Source organism: Neolamprologus brichardi, chromosome 3 (assembly GCF_056152115.1).
Source record: "Neolamprologus brichardi isolate AB-2024 chromosome 3, ASM5615211v1, whole genome shotgun sequence".
NCBI lineage: Eukaryota > Metazoa > Chordata > Actinopteri > Cichliformes > Cichlidae > Neolamprologus > Neolamprologus brichardi.
Genome location: NC_142106.1, coordinates 23,377,207 through 23,392,530, shown reverse-complemented (window position 1 = coordinate 23,392,530; position 15,324 = coordinate 23,377,207). Strand labels below are relative to the sequence as shown.

At 36.4% G+C, this 15,324-nt stretch overlaps 1 protein-coding gene across 2 annotated transcripts; it reads right to left on the bottom strand.

Moving 5' to 3' along the window:
- Positions 1–1,281: 1,281 nt before the first annotated feature.
- LOC118455165 (uncharacterized) lies at positions 1,282–9,775 on the bottom strand. Of its 2 annotated transcripts, none has more exons than XM_087839232.1 (11): positions 9,659–9,775; positions 9,397–9,569; positions 9,137–9,277; positions 8,634–8,772; positions 6,767–6,947; positions 6,115–6,256; positions 5,475–5,618; positions 4,129–4,190; positions 4,023–4,055; positions 2,518–2,594; positions 1,282–1,392 (listed from the first exon to the last, which is right to left on the bottom strand). In XM_087839232.1, exons 1-11 carry the CDS (start codon positions 9,773–9,775, stop codon positions 1,282–1,284), a joined length of 1,320 nt encoding a protein of 439 aa, XP_087695358.1. The 2 variants fall into 2 exon arrangements, with proteins under 2 accessions (XP_087695358.1, XP_087695359.1); XM_087839233.1 differs by having other exon boundaries at positions 4,138–4,190.
- Between the last annotated feature and the right edge of the window lie 5,549 nt (positions 9,776–15,324).

Sequence of the window (15,324 nt, the reverse complement as noted above, 5' to 3'; positions counted from 1 at the left end):
ACTGGGGAAAAGAAAGGGGAGAAAGAAAGGGAAAGAAAAACAGCGGGGAAGAGGGATGGGGATAAAGGGCAAAAAACAAAAACCAACAAAATAAGCAGACAAAAAATACATATATCAATTAATCCTGGATCATATGTTGAGAAAGAAAAAAGAGAGAACAAGCAGAAGAAAAGAAAAAGAGCAACATAATAAACAACATCACGATGATCTATGGGAATGTAACAGTAAATACTAAATATTAAACATTATTGTGCAGCACGTAAGATTGACAGCGCACAGTGTGCTTTGAGGTAGGAGCCAAAAAGGGTGTCGTTTGTGTGTGTGAGTCCCCGTGTGTACACCTGTGAGCATGAGCGCACTTGTATTTAAAAGGTTCCTTCATGTAATGATCTGCTAGAGGGTGTGGGGAGCCACAGCCCCGTCCTCCAGGGCATGAAGCAGGTATGGGGGAGATCAAGACTCCAGACATCCAGAGACCCTCAGAACACAAGAGACCAAGGAAGACCAACAGAGGGACAGCTGCGCCACTATCCCAGAAAGAGCTGACGAGAGCCCCAGATGAGGGGTCACTCAGCAGCTGCGGAGCAGAAGCCGGGGGGGTTGCAGTTACGTGCCCGTGAGCTCCGCCGACAGTCAGCTGTGCCAGAGTGCACAAAAAACAGAATTGGGCTGAAATGTTTATTGCTTTATTACATTTTCGAACTGAACCGAACCGTGAATTTTGTGTATTGTTGCACCCCTAATATATATATATATATATATATATATATATATATATATATTAGGGGTGCAACAATACACAAAATTCAAATTTGATTCATGTTTGTGTAATGTGACAAAATGTGGAAAAGTTCAAAGGGGCCAAATACGTTTGCAAGCCACTGTACATATTAGAGAACAAGAAAAATGTTTGACTTATTTTGTAGAAAAAAAATTGTTTTCAAAAATCGTACTGTTTTGTTTGTTGGATTTTTTTTCTAACTACTGATTGCTAAGATGTGGAAGAACCGCTTTCTGCCGCCAAAAAAGCATGTATATATACACTGAGAGTATAAGAAATAGAATTATCTAGAACTATATTACACACATTACAAATCTTGAATGATTCCTTTAAAAATTTAACACTACTTCAAATAATGTTTTATCACCAATTTTTATGACAGACAGGTTGAATGCAAAATTATGTGTGATAAGTAAGATTTTGTATTATCTTTCCAAACAGATGTTTCCAATTGGTACAGAAAGACTGAAGATAGAGCATGCAGATGCAGGACTTCAGGTTCATGTTGTAGAATTAGAGGACGCTGCAGTTACGCCAATCTGTGGCACACTGCTTATGAGGCGCACACTGATGTCATCTGGCAGTCCGTATGACTGCAGTTTCTGTTTAATCTGAGGAGAAAGAAGGAGCAGTGAGAAAACATTGCTGCTCTCTCAAGTGTGGTTTTTCTTTGGAAAGTGGATCTGAGATGTCATCTGCAAAACAGTTTTAATATTTTTATGTTGAGGAAAATGTATATTTGTTGAAATATGTCATAACGTGAGTCATGAGTGCAGACTTTTAAATGACTCAAAATACATTTCTTGCCACACAGCATAATTATGCTCAGAGATTTCTCAGAGAAGTCCAGTGTGCCAGCTGAAATTCGTGAATGATATTGCTAAGCTGAGTCCCATTGTGTCACGTTCCGAATTGGAAATGATTATTCATGCTTTTGTTTCATCTCGCTTAGACTATTGTAATTCCTTGTTTACTTGCTTAAGTAATGCCTCCCTGGAACGACTGCAGGGTGTTCAGAATACTGAAGCTAGGCTTCTGACAAAGCATCACAAATACTCCCATGCCACTCCCCTGCTGATTCAGCTGCACTGGCTCCCTGTCAAGTTCAGGGTCCAATTTAAGATCATAATCATGACTTATAGGGCCCTGCACGGTGTAGCTCCAACTTACTTAAGTGATCTTCTTCTTTCTTATCACCCCAGCAGGTCCCTGAGGTCTTGTGACCAGGGGTTGCTGGTTGTCCCGCATACAAGGTTAAAAACAAAAGGTGACAGAACGTTTGTATCAGTGGCTCCCAGACTCTGGAACTCACTCCCTTTGAGTTTGAGATCTGTGGACTCAGTCATGTCTTTTAAAAAGCAGTTAAAAATCTCTTTAAACTCGCTTTTGGTTGATTTTGTTTTGTTTGAGATTTTAATGTCTGTTTTCTGCCTCTGTAAAGCACTTTGTGATTTTATCTTGAAAGGTGCTATATAAATAAAATATTACTTTTACTTTACTTACTTGAAAATGTGAATCCAAATTGTTATTTTCTTAATGAATAGCAATATGAATTTTAAGCAAGTTTTCTTTTGCAGACATTTAAGATACTTTTGTTTTCTGGTTTTCATGACATGTGTTCTAATACATTTGTTATTCGCTGTATACAAGTATACACCACATGTCCAAAACGTTAGTGTTGCAGGAGGTCAGTTTGGACAGGGGTCAGTTTAACTCTGGATAAGAAAAATTCTAACCTGATTTAAGAAGACATCCCTATTGATTTGAGACAAGTCCACCGTAGAAGACAACTTCATTTTCAGAGCTGCAACATCTAGAAACACAAAGACACCATGTTAGTCTCTAAACCAACAAGAACGTTTGGGTTGGTTTTTTTTTTATGTAGTTTGTTAATTAACAGAGATGGTCGCCAGTGCGTTAAAAATAGTACTTTACTGTAATCTGATTACATTATTTCCAGGTAATGAGTAAAGTAAGTGATTACTATTTCAAAAAAGCAATTAAATTACTGTTACATTCACTGTTTACTTGTTTAAACACACTGCATTACTGCGTTACTAAACCGTGATTTTGTTTGTGAGAGTGTCTAATGACAATGATGCACGAGCGTGTGACGTCCATGTCAGCAACAGACGCGTGTAGGTCAACAATGGTTAATATGGAGTGCAGGAGAGAGTACGACCATGCAGCGTTTAAAGCTTGGAAATACTGATATTACTTTGAGTTTGATTCTGTGAAAAGTGACAAAAACATTAGCCCGCATGGGAAGAAAAGCTTCTTTTAAAGCAAAAAATTAAACTTCAAATATGAGCAACCACCTAGTTCGCTGCCACTGGAATGTAGAATTCACAGAGAAACCCCTGGATCCCCCTATTGACATGACCGCTGTGGCACTGGGCAAATCTCCACCTGCTCCACTCCTGTTAATTAAAAAGGTGATTTAAGAGCGACAGGACTTAGTGCCGCTGAACCTTTGATTTTATTTATTTTTTGCTGTGTTTTACTTGCATCTATTTGAAAGAGTGTAAACACAAAAAAATATTTTATTTTATATGCTGGAATATGCAGGAAATAGGTTTAAATGTTAAACAAATTTCTTCCTTAATTTTTGCTTGATGCAATGTGTGTAAAGTTAAAAAAAAATAAAAGTAATAAAACAAGTTTTAAAAACAGACAAAACAGATTTTCTATATGCAGAAAAAATAGAATTGGGCTGAAATGTCTATTGCTTTATTACATTTTCAGGTTGTGTATCATGTTTTTTAAAAGTAACTAATTAATAAAGTAACTTACTTTTGAAAATAAGTAATCAGTAAAGTATGGGATTACTTTCTTGGAGAAGTAATCAGTAATTAGTGACCAACTACTATTTTCAGGTAACTTGACCAACACTGTTAACTAAGCTTGCCAGCCCTAGATTTTAACATACCACTCCACCCTCTAGTGGAGGTTTTGTGATAAAGATGAAAATGAAATTAAGATGATCCAGCACAATTCATTTTGGACTCTCCAGTTTTCTGCAGTCAGTGAGTGGTTTGAATTTGACCCAGTGTTTACCAAAGCTGAGCTCTATGCAAAGAGCAATTATTCCACTGGAATGAAGGGGGAAAAAAAGTTCTGGCTTTTTGGTTTGATTCATTTTAATGCAAGTACTAGTTTCTGTTCTTCTACTATTTTCTATTTATTCTCTAAATCTGATAAGTCAGGCTAACTTTGATTTAGTCCAGGCCTTCATACTCACACGCTGGTGTATTGGGTGATGTAGTTGGCAATGCTGTAAAAAGTTGAAACAGAGGTTACTCATGAACTGTATCAGTTGTGTAGCTGTTGGTATTGGACGTTAAAACACTGCTCACCTTTTCTAACGGTCGCAATGACACATCGAAGCTCAGAGTGGTACTTGGCTGCTCTGTGAAAATAAATCAGTACAAGAGATTCTTTATCAAAATGCATTTTACATTATTTTTAATATAGATTTTTTTTAAATGTTTAGAGAGTTTATCTTGCAGTTACATATCTAAATAAAATGTTTTTCAGTTTGGTACAGTTTGATGGATTTGGATTGAAGTCAAAGAACATGAAAAAGCAGTGCCTTATGAATAGCTTTTAAAAAAAAATTAGCATCAGTAAGTTTACATGTAACTCTGCAAGTATAAAAAATAAAATCAAACTTATTTGTTGCACAATTATTTAATGCAGTCCCAACATCAAGTCTCCAAACCATTAAACGTTACTATCTTTGTTAGAAATGCTCTTCCAGTGAGGCAGGATTTCAGCAGGTAAAATGTGGGCTCAGTACCCTTCAACACTTAACAGTCATGATTTTATACTCAAAAGGACAAAGGCTTTAAGTATTTTTCTTATCAGACACTAACAAAATAGTGTGCACCAAATAATGAATCAGCTATGAAAGGAAAGATAACATGTGTATGCCTTTACAAGGAGAGACTTGTATGTTGCTGTGGACTTGGTATTTTATTAGTTTGGACAGATTGAAAAAACTTAGGTTTTTAGCATTAAATTATAGTTAGTTGCAGTTAGTTATAGTTATAAGTTGGCACATTAACCTATGTTGCATTTAGTATTTACAGGTTCAAATGTGGAAACTGACTTGGCCAGTCTTCCTGTTCTTATCACAAATACAGTAAAAAGCTTTGTTTGCAGCTGGACCGTATACTGTGTTTGGACTCACTGTGTTGCTCTTCTTTCTCTTTCTTCTCATTGTTTTACTTACTGAGGCAGTTCTTGTTTTAAAAACCATTGCTGTTTTTATCTGTTTCTGCTCTTCTTTCAACTATCAAGTTGATCTTGTCACACCCATTCAGGTATGTCTCTGTTGTTATGGAGTAATTCCTCAAAGGTATTTGACACACCCATGTCTACTGTCTTCAATGAATTTTGGTTTCTTTTCTAAGTCTGCCTTCCAGTTGTTTTGATACTATAATTAAAATGCCTGCGTCTGAAAAATTTACAGGAATGAAGGTTGGACGCATTTTATGAGTGAATATAAAAGCAAAATTAAAAAGTGCAGGCAATGAACTAAGCCAGTCAGTCCTCAAAGTTAAATAGTTTCATTGGAACAGAAGTAGACTCAAATGTATGTGCAAATTACATGTGCTCCATTTCACTTTGTTTTAATGAAAGTTTCAATAAACTTTAGTGTAGGATCGTATTCATGAAACAGGATACTGACCCTAAAACTGCTTGGACAACAAAACAAATGGGGTGACTTTGTCCAGCTACTGAGTTAGATGGCGTCCACGTCAGTGTGAACTGTCCTGGGCCTGTTTGACTTTTTGTTACTGTGTGCGGCGCGCTGAACAGCAGCTCAGAGATCCTTTAAAAAAAAAAAAAACAAGAAAGAAGTGAGTTTTTAAAAAGTTTATGATCTACAATAAGAAAAAAGTGTTTACCTGTGACATGCTGTAAATGCTTCAACTATTAGAGTGAAATTTTGACATCAGACTTTTATATAATTATTTTAGATTTTATTTACTGTAAAAATCAAGCAATTTTGGCTAAAAAGCTATTTATTTTATTCTTGTTTCTCTTTAATTGTCTTAGCTTAACCTAGTGCTAGTACATCCTAACGTCAGTATAAAACCGGTTGGGTTGCTGGCTTGTCAAACCTGTCTGTAGAAGTGCAGTTAGAAGTGCTAAAGTTACACAACTCAGAAGATAAGATTCATGATCTGATTGAATGAAAAATAGGTTTGATTTTGGGCATTAAAGCTACATTTTAATTTTAGAAACAGTCAGTGCTGCAGGATATGTTAACCGTTGGTAATTTAACAAATAAAGTATTTTAATTATATATTTAGAGATCTACTTACGTGGAGTTAATTGTCTGTGCCTTGATGCTGATAGCCAGAGTCTGATTGACGTAGGTGTAGAGCTGGGTTCTGTGGGCTGGGGTTGGAGGCAGGAACATCGGTAGAAAGAGTCCCTCTGTGCACGATGGCACTGCAGGATCCACTGAAACAACACACAAAGCAGTGATGACAATAATAAAGACTTTTTTAAGGATAGAAACTCTAACTCAGGGTTAGGGAACTCCAGGCCTCAAGTGCCGGTGTCCTGCAGGTTTTAGATGTGTCCTTGATCCAGCCTAGCTGATTTAGATGGCTAAATTAGCGCCTCAACATGTGTTGAAGTTCTCCAGAGGCCTGGTAATGAACTAATCATTTGATTCAGGTGTGGTGACCCAGGGTGAGATCTAAAACCTGCAGGACACCAGCTCTCGAGGACTACCGTTCCCTACCACTGCTCTAACTGGTCCACCAGGATTGTTTTTCTCATCTACAGGTAGCCAAGAGAAAGCTTTTTCCAAGTTCATAAGCAGCCATAAAGACAAGCAGTTTAAATCTTAAAAAAATCTGGGTTTCCTGCAGTAAGGATAAAGTAAACGTTAGCTGCATGGTGGCCAAAATCAAAAGGCCAAAATAACAAGGCCATTAAGCAGGAGCCAGGAGAAATTATTTGTACCTCTCACGACAAACTGAACTGGCATTTTGCTGATAGCGTCGTTGGTTGTTATTATTGTTTGTGTCCCGTTGGTTTGAGTCAACGTTATGTTCTGTCTGGGAAAGTCCTCTATCATCAGCTGTACCGCATACGAACCTTCATCACTGCTGTTCGTGGGGTTGAATGACAGAGTACAAGAGGACTGCAAGAAGACAAAAATTGGGCCATGAAGACACCTCACATACAGTTTACACTTATCTAAATTAACAAAAAGCAGGGGTTTTGATTTGTTTTTTAGACCAACTTTGCCAGATATGATATGAAATGATGCTATGATCAAGCATCATTGCAAGTAAGTAAGTAAAAATTAATTATTTAGAACTTTTCACAAAGTTACAACTAATTTTTTTACATTTACTGGTAGCCAAAGAAGAGAAGCAAAAAATTGAATAACGTGTGACCTCTTGTTTGTGCCAATTAAAAGTCTTGCCGCAGCATTCTGTATAGTCTAAAGGCAAACCAAAGCTGATTTGTTGAAACAAGTAAAAAGACCATTACAATAATCCAATCAAGAAGAAATAAAAGCATGAATAATCATCTCAAGTTCTGCCTTTAACACCAGTAGGCTGAGTTTAGAAATGTTTCTTAGATGATAAAAACAGTTTCAAATTAGTTTGTTAGAAGTTTTTCTCAAGAGACATTGAACAACCAAATATGAGACCCAAGTCTCTTGATTTGGGTGTCCAAGACTTGCCTGAAACCTGATTGAACGGAAGAGCCTAAAAAACTGATATCCTGCTTAATTTCTGAAATCAGATCAGGAGCAACAATCAAAGTTTCTATTTTATCTGTATTTAACTCGAGGAAATTGTTGTTTAACCATTGTTTGATTACTGACAGACAATTATTTAAAGAAGCCAATTTATAAAACTCAGAAGCTTTGAAAGAAGTGTATAACTGAATGTCATCTGCATAGAGATGATAAGAAATATTATTGTAACATCTGATAATTTTGCCTAGAGGGAATATATAAAGCAAAAAGAGGATCTGACCTAAAACAGATCCTTGAGGTACCACAGAAGGCAAAGCTGATGTTTCGGACAACACTTGATTCATAAAGACGGTAAAAGATCTCTCAGATAGATACGGCATAAAGCATTTTAAAACAACACCAGTAATCCCGAACAAATCCTTAAGCCTTTTTATCATGACACTGTGACCAACAGTATCAAAAGCAGAGGTTAGATCCAATATAACCAGAACGGTGTACTCTCCAGTGTCTGCTGCCATCAAAATGTCACTAGACACTTCAAGTAAGAAGCGTTTCAGTGGAGTACAATTTGCAGAAACCAGACTGGAAAAATGTCTAGAACATTGTTTTCTCCAAAAGGTTGTTAAGTTGTTCTGCAACCGATTTTTCTTTGACACAAATAATATGATATTGGCCTGTAACTGTCTGGAAGAGATGGTTCTAAACTTTAATACTGGTTTAACAATAGCTTGCTTAAAAAAGTTGGAAACTGAGCAGGTATAAAGAGAAGAATTAATTTTTTCCTGAATACAGGTGCCAATAGAGTCAAACACACTAAAAAAACTGATGGAGGAAGTGCGTCAGTGTGGTTTAAAGTCAGTTTCATATGACCAAGCAGAGCACTAATGTCCTCTAAGGTAACAGGAGCAAAAGAGGACCAGGCATCAGAAGTAAGCAAAGTGCAAATGTGATACTGAGAGGATGATGGAGAAATATTAGACCTGATGGCAGCGACCTTATTACAAAATAGTTTAAAAAAAATTCATTACAATCAGATTTAGTATAGATTGGTACACGAGGATTCATGTTTATGCCAACATGTCCCGTGTGACAAAAAGAGTAATAGCTGTTACTTACTGGTGAAAGGCTGAGAACAGACGGTGGTGTGCAGGGACTACACTCTGAGAGTGATGCATCTCCATTTCTGCATTTCACTATGTCTCCATCAGGATCAAACATCAACAGGCTCAAATTTCTTGGACAGTTTGATGGAACTCTGAAAGAAAGTTAAAATAAAAATAAATTAAAAAAATATAAAATAATCAAATTCATTCATTCATTCATTTCTGTGAAATATCTGACACCATTTTTATATGTTCATGTTTGAAAACTACTCAGTACACCCACAGCCTGGACACTGTTCAGGTTTTATGGTTCAAGAGCTTCAAAATTGCATTAATGAAGGAGGACCAAAGGTTAATTTTTCACTTTAAGACTTCTCTATCCTTATCCATCTCTACACAGAAACTTTCCGTGTCTGAAAGGCAATGAATTTACCAGACGTGACACATAAAATTGTATGAATGTATGTATGCTTGTATAATTACTAAAAAAGAAATGGAGCCACAAACAGGGCTGACCTGATAGCTGGTATGATAGTGGTCTGTGGTGATGTGTTGGCTTTGCCGATGTCAGAGCGGATCCTCAGTTCCACCAGAGCCTGAATTTTAAATGATACGATGCCATTTTTGATGCCAAAAATCCAGTCTATTCCAGAGGCCCTGCAATAGAAATGAATGACTTCTCAGAAGTTGTGGTATTAAATTTCATTCCCCCTCAGTGACAAATCAACAACAAAGACTATATTTATGCATATGTAATTATGTATGGGTGCACTCACGGAATTGAAAACATAGAGTTGCTGGAAAAATACTGAGAGATGACTCCTTCAGTTTGGCACCACTCTCTACTTATCGGCTCATCGACCTTTTGTAGCACAAGTGGCTGACCGTTGATGTAGTAGGGCACACTGTACAAGCAGGAGCTGTAGCCCAACTTGTAATAAAGGATGCCCTGCAGATTTACAGTGAAGACATGTTTACCTAAATAATTTTAAAATTCACAAAGTAAATTTACTTGTTTTTTTAAGAAAGTGTACTTACAGTGGAAGATCCTGTTGAATTATTGCCACTTGGGTAGTAGTTCACCACTATACCATAAAAATTAGCCTGGACACTACAGACGAGCAGCAGCAGCAGCACCAGTGCAGAGAGCGACATGATGAATGTGATAAAGTCTCTGCACAAAAGAAAGTCATTAGGCAAAAGTAGGCTGGGGCATGTTGTAGTACGAGAAAAGTTTCATGGTTGTCTGTCTGACAGTAATGTACTGTGAAAGCAGGGCTAATCCGGTTGCCAGGAACTTCAGACATTATCTTTGGTCTCCGTTTTTTTATTTTTTTTTATTTTATATTTTATTTTTGTAAACTCTTTCAGCAGTGGTTGGTTAAAGGTATCAGTGTGAGTTTTCTGGTTATTACAGTATGCCCTACTTGAAATGTCCCCTCCATCTTATGCAAGAGCAATGTTTGTAAGTAATGACCTTTTACTTCAGAATGCCCAACGAGAGGAAAACGTTTTCCTTTTGTAATTACAAAAACTTTGTAATTAACAAACAAATCAGTTCAATAAAGTTTTATTTATATGGGCCCCGATTTACAATAAGTTGTAAACAACAAGTCACCTCAAGTTGTTTTATATTGTAATGTAAAAGCATTAAAATAAGATATTTGAGTTTGAAATTGATAATGATTCATCTTATAAATCCTGACACACTGCTCTCAGTATTAAAAACTACAGTATTGTGCACACACACAGAGGGAAACTCAAAACATGTAAGTTTTTTGTGTTCACCACGACAGTATTTCAGGTCTCTAACCAAAGTCCATTTACTTGGAGACATGGGAAGCCATGCCAATGTTTTGTATGTAAATTTAAAATTTATAAGTCATGAAACTGAAGTTTCTGTCCCCCATGTGAAAATGGTTGCTTTGAACAACTATTTTTTCTCTCCTTTATATTCAGCATTACTGCTTTTGAGCTGCTTTTTGTCTTATTTACGTCACCATTGGTGATGCAGAAATCCACTTTTTCTCTACTTTATTAAAACAGCTCAGCAAAATTATTTTACTTCTTAAGAAATTGCTTTGTTTTCCCAAATTAACTGCTTTTTACTTATTTCCAGAACACCCGATGTTCAAGGGATAGTCTTGATTGCTTGACAACCATGAAACAAATAAAGAATTGAGAATCCAGACGATAACGAAAACTCAGACTGTCTGTGTAATGAATGGTGAAAAAGTTGCATTTAAATTTAAATTGTACACATAGCATACCTGAAGACCACCAAAAGTAATAAAAGTTTGCTTAAGCACAATACGGGAAGCATAAATTCAATCTATTCCCTTTCATTGGGGTTTGTGTGATGGCTGCTGTTGCACCATGTGAACTACCAAAGGAATTTCATACCCACAGCATTTAGACAAAGAACAGAAGAACTTTAACCTCATATGATTAAATATTTTCGTCTGAAAACCAAACGCCCCTTTTGTTCTTCCCGCATATGTACATTTGACGTCACACGTGCACACACCCAACTTAGACAATACATGCAGTCCATCTGTCATCGCTACTCTATGATTGTCTCTATATACATGACTTTGTTTTGTTTGCCCTAGTTTTCTTTTCTTTTGTTTTTTTAGCCCAAAGATATTTAATAAACATGTCACACAGTTATGATATGACACAAGACAAGGAAAAAGTAGTTACAAGAAATCTATTTTATAATCATGAAAAAAAGACGCTGTTCATTTTATGTATGGAAATTTCTATTACATCGAGTGGCTTTCAAAAGTATTCGGCCCCCTTGAACTTTTCCACATTTTGTCACATTACAGCCACAAACATATTTCAATTTTATTGGTAACTAACTAACACTGCAAAACAGAATTGTTAAAGTATTAATTTTAATTTCAATTCAGGTAGATTTTTTTTGTGTGTAACGCAGATTTTCTGTGCGCAGAGACCGTGCCAGCAGTGCGCAATTGCGCACGTGCGCAGCTTAGAGGGAACATTGCTCAGGGGGTTGAATTATTACGCATAATTTTCAGTTATTTATTTGTAAAAAATGTTTGCAATCATGTATGATTTTGGTTCCACTTCTCACGTGTACACCACTTTGTATTGGTCTTTCACATGGAATTCCAATAAAATTGATTCATGTTTGTGGCTGTAATGTGACAAAATGTGGAAAAGTTCAAGGGGGCCGAATACTTTTGCAAGCCACTGTAAGTTGGGTTATTGTGACCAAATATTGGTTCAAAAGTCACCACTCAGACGTTGGGTTGATAATGTGCCGGGTTCTTCAATTCACTCCACAGCTTGACTAATTCAGTTGGGTCATAGGTTGGGCAGCTTTGATCAAATATTGGGTCAAACTTTTACCCGATTGTTTGGATTGAAGATAAGCCTCAGAAGAAGCCACATTATTCTTCACAAACTGCCATTTTCAACTAGACTGTGACAAGATCAGACATCACTGGACTTCTCCACTACTATGAAATAAAATGTGGTAAGTAAAAAGTGAATTCTAAGAGTTTGAAAATCATGGAGTTATTTTTGATATGCAATTGCAGTGCAATTAATTTGTTTATTCTGTTTATTCTAGAACTTTACCTACTCATTAAAGGTCTTTGACAGATAACACCAGCTATCTTGTGATGAAGAAAGTTATTTTTACTTAAAATGCTTGATATCTTCTGTTACAATTATTATCTGAAATGAGGGTGAGGTTGCTCTGTTTGACAAACTGTTTCGAAATCACTGTATATAGAACAAAGAAAGTATGAGATGGGTTCTGAGTTTCGATCCAATTTTTTTATTAACCTCAACTGTAAACACTGGTCAATATAACCCAATTTTTTGGATAGTTTTCCTAACCTAGTGTGCTGGGTCAAACCAATAACCCAACCCTGTTAAGTTGAAACAACCCAGCGTTGGCTCAGTCCATATTTGACCCAGCACTGGGTTACAAATTGGGTTATTTCAACCCAGCATTTTTTAGGGTGTAGCCATTGGGGAACAGAAGGACTTTCTTTGTTTGAGCTATTTAAAAAATTATTTTAGCAACGCAATCAAACAAAGTTTTAGTCTAGTCTAGTCAAAGTTTTGGGGAGTATGTAAAAACATTTATGGTAGCTTAGGTTGGAACACAACCAAACTCCCTCTGTGTCCTTCAGACAGACAGACAAACATATTATACTTATCTGAGCTTCAAATTTCAAGAATTACAAGCAAGCTACATTTTATATTATAGGGAATATTTACACAAACAACAAATAAAAATAATACACATACTTAAATTGTACTTATTTTAAATATTGTTGATTTAAATAACTGTAAAACATGTAGACACATCAACAGAGTGTGAATACACAAGCACCTGTAAGTAAGGATTGGGGCGGGGCTGGAAAAAAAAGACTTGCTAAAAGAACAGTTGCAAAAGTCTCAACACTGGTACAAGGCTGCCCCCTGGTGTAAAGGCTTTCATTAGACAATCAAGATGATTAAGTAATTGTTGCTTTGGCTACTTCTAATTTAGTATATTTACCATGCAATTTATTTTAATTTGTTTTTATAATTTATTACAGATTTTGTAATATTAATCCAACAATATATTATGCCATATTATTAAATCACTTTAGATATTATTATTATTACTTCTGCTTTGTACGTGAATTTAAATACCTTAGGTCAAGCATCCAAAGCTTTGGACATGTGCGGAGGAGAAATAGTGGATATGATGAAAAGAAAATGTTGAGAATGGCGCTGCCAGGCAGGAGGAAAAGAGAACGATCAGAGAAAAGGTTCATGGACGTAGTGTCCCCGCTCATGACCCTGGTTTGGATAAGTGAAAAGTAATAGGTGCAGGAGGTGGCTTTGTTTATCGCAGTTCATCGTTGACACGATCAGTAGGCACGGGGCTTCACCAAAAACTATACAATTTCTAACAAAATATTTGGATTTCCCTTTGCACAGCCACCTTGGTCCTGTCTTTTTATTTCATTTCTTTCATTAGCCCATATTGTGCTAATATTATTGTTTTGGTTAGTTCTCTCTTTTCAACATTCTTTTTTATTCGGCTTTTCTTCGATGTCTATTTTTAGTCTTTACTGTCTAAGGTGTGTGTGTGTGTGTGTGTGTGTGTGGAGGGGGGGTCATAGAAACGTCGAGGTCGTGCTTTTATTTTGAAGGCTCGTCTTTCAAACCGGAACAGACAGCAGAGGAAGTTTCCGCACATCAAAGCAACAGGAAAGCAAAGCCATAACGAAAGGTAGGAAACAAAAGCCATAAACAAACTAAGTTTCATTCTTTTACTCACAGTCGGTGTTTGTTGGTCTGTTACAGCCTTTAGACTCACTATGAAAAATGTGTTCCGCGTCTGTTTTGTTGTTAAACGTAAGGCTAACTTTACCACAGTGCCACTGATAACTTGGCTCAGGAGTTTGGCGTTTGAGGTCCTTTTTAAACATGATAAAGATCAATAAAGTCAAATGAAACGTGAATATTAAACTATGATTAGGTTAAAAATAAGGTATCACCCCTGTTGGAGTTTTAGAGTTTTTAGGTCCTCTCCGGAGGGCCACGTTCAAATTGATATTCTAAGTAAAGGGTCAAGCACCCTAGTGGTGAACTGAAACATGTTGCTAAATAATACTGAACTTTACGTGTCAGATCAATCTACAGTCAAAAGTTTGCCAGACAGTAAGCAACTGAAAATGTTTTCAGATGTACCAGTTTCTTATTGCATAGACCAGTGATGAAACACAAGTCATTATGCTGCAAATTCAGGGTGTACTTCTGACCCAGCTGGAATATGCTCCAGCACCACCACGACCCTAAAACGGATAAGGACTTGCATCACTATATGAAGAAAATCTTAGCCCACTATTTATGAGCATTTGCATTGTCTTATGAGTGGAGTCTCCAATACTGGAAGTGCGTTAGATATGAGGTTGTTTTGGAGATTGTGTCATTCATTTTAAAACAGCGTGGGGTTTACTGAATGGTTCGTTTTCTGCCTTTAGGCCGGATTCTGCCCATGTGTGTGATGCCTATGTAAGATTTGTCTTGCTGCAAAAGTATTCCACTGGAATAAACATTTTAAGCATCTGATTTGTATACTCAAGGTAACATTTTACGCGCTGTCCCTCGTGTACATTTGATATCATTCTTTATTTATACATTATACTTAGTGTTTCTTGTTTTAAGTCCTCATAATTTGTAATAATGGTTGAGTTTGGTGTTTTAGATCTTATTTGGACAGTTTTTTGGCAGTTGTAGTGGTGGTTGACTGACAGTTTTAACCTCTCAACTTATAACGTTAATGTTTTATTTTAGCTGTTTAACATACAGTCCTGCCCCAGGAAAGTATATCATTCTACAGCATAGTATACATTTTCATTTCCATGTAGATGATCCCAAGCTTTAGCCATCCATAGAGTTAGATGACACACAGTAATTAGTTAAACTGCAGGAAAGTCTTAAAGACTTGGATAACCTCCAATGTTCTGCTTTTAAATTCAAATAAAAAACATTTCATCAATATTAATTACTGCTAATTATAAAACATTGCTAACCATTACCTCCTACCTTGGATGTTTACGTTGAACACTAACAAAATTAGTTACTTTGTAGTCTGTAGCTGATGACTGATGATGGGCTATGTAAAGACTGCTAGAATATGTTGTAATTCAAAATCTTGCATATTG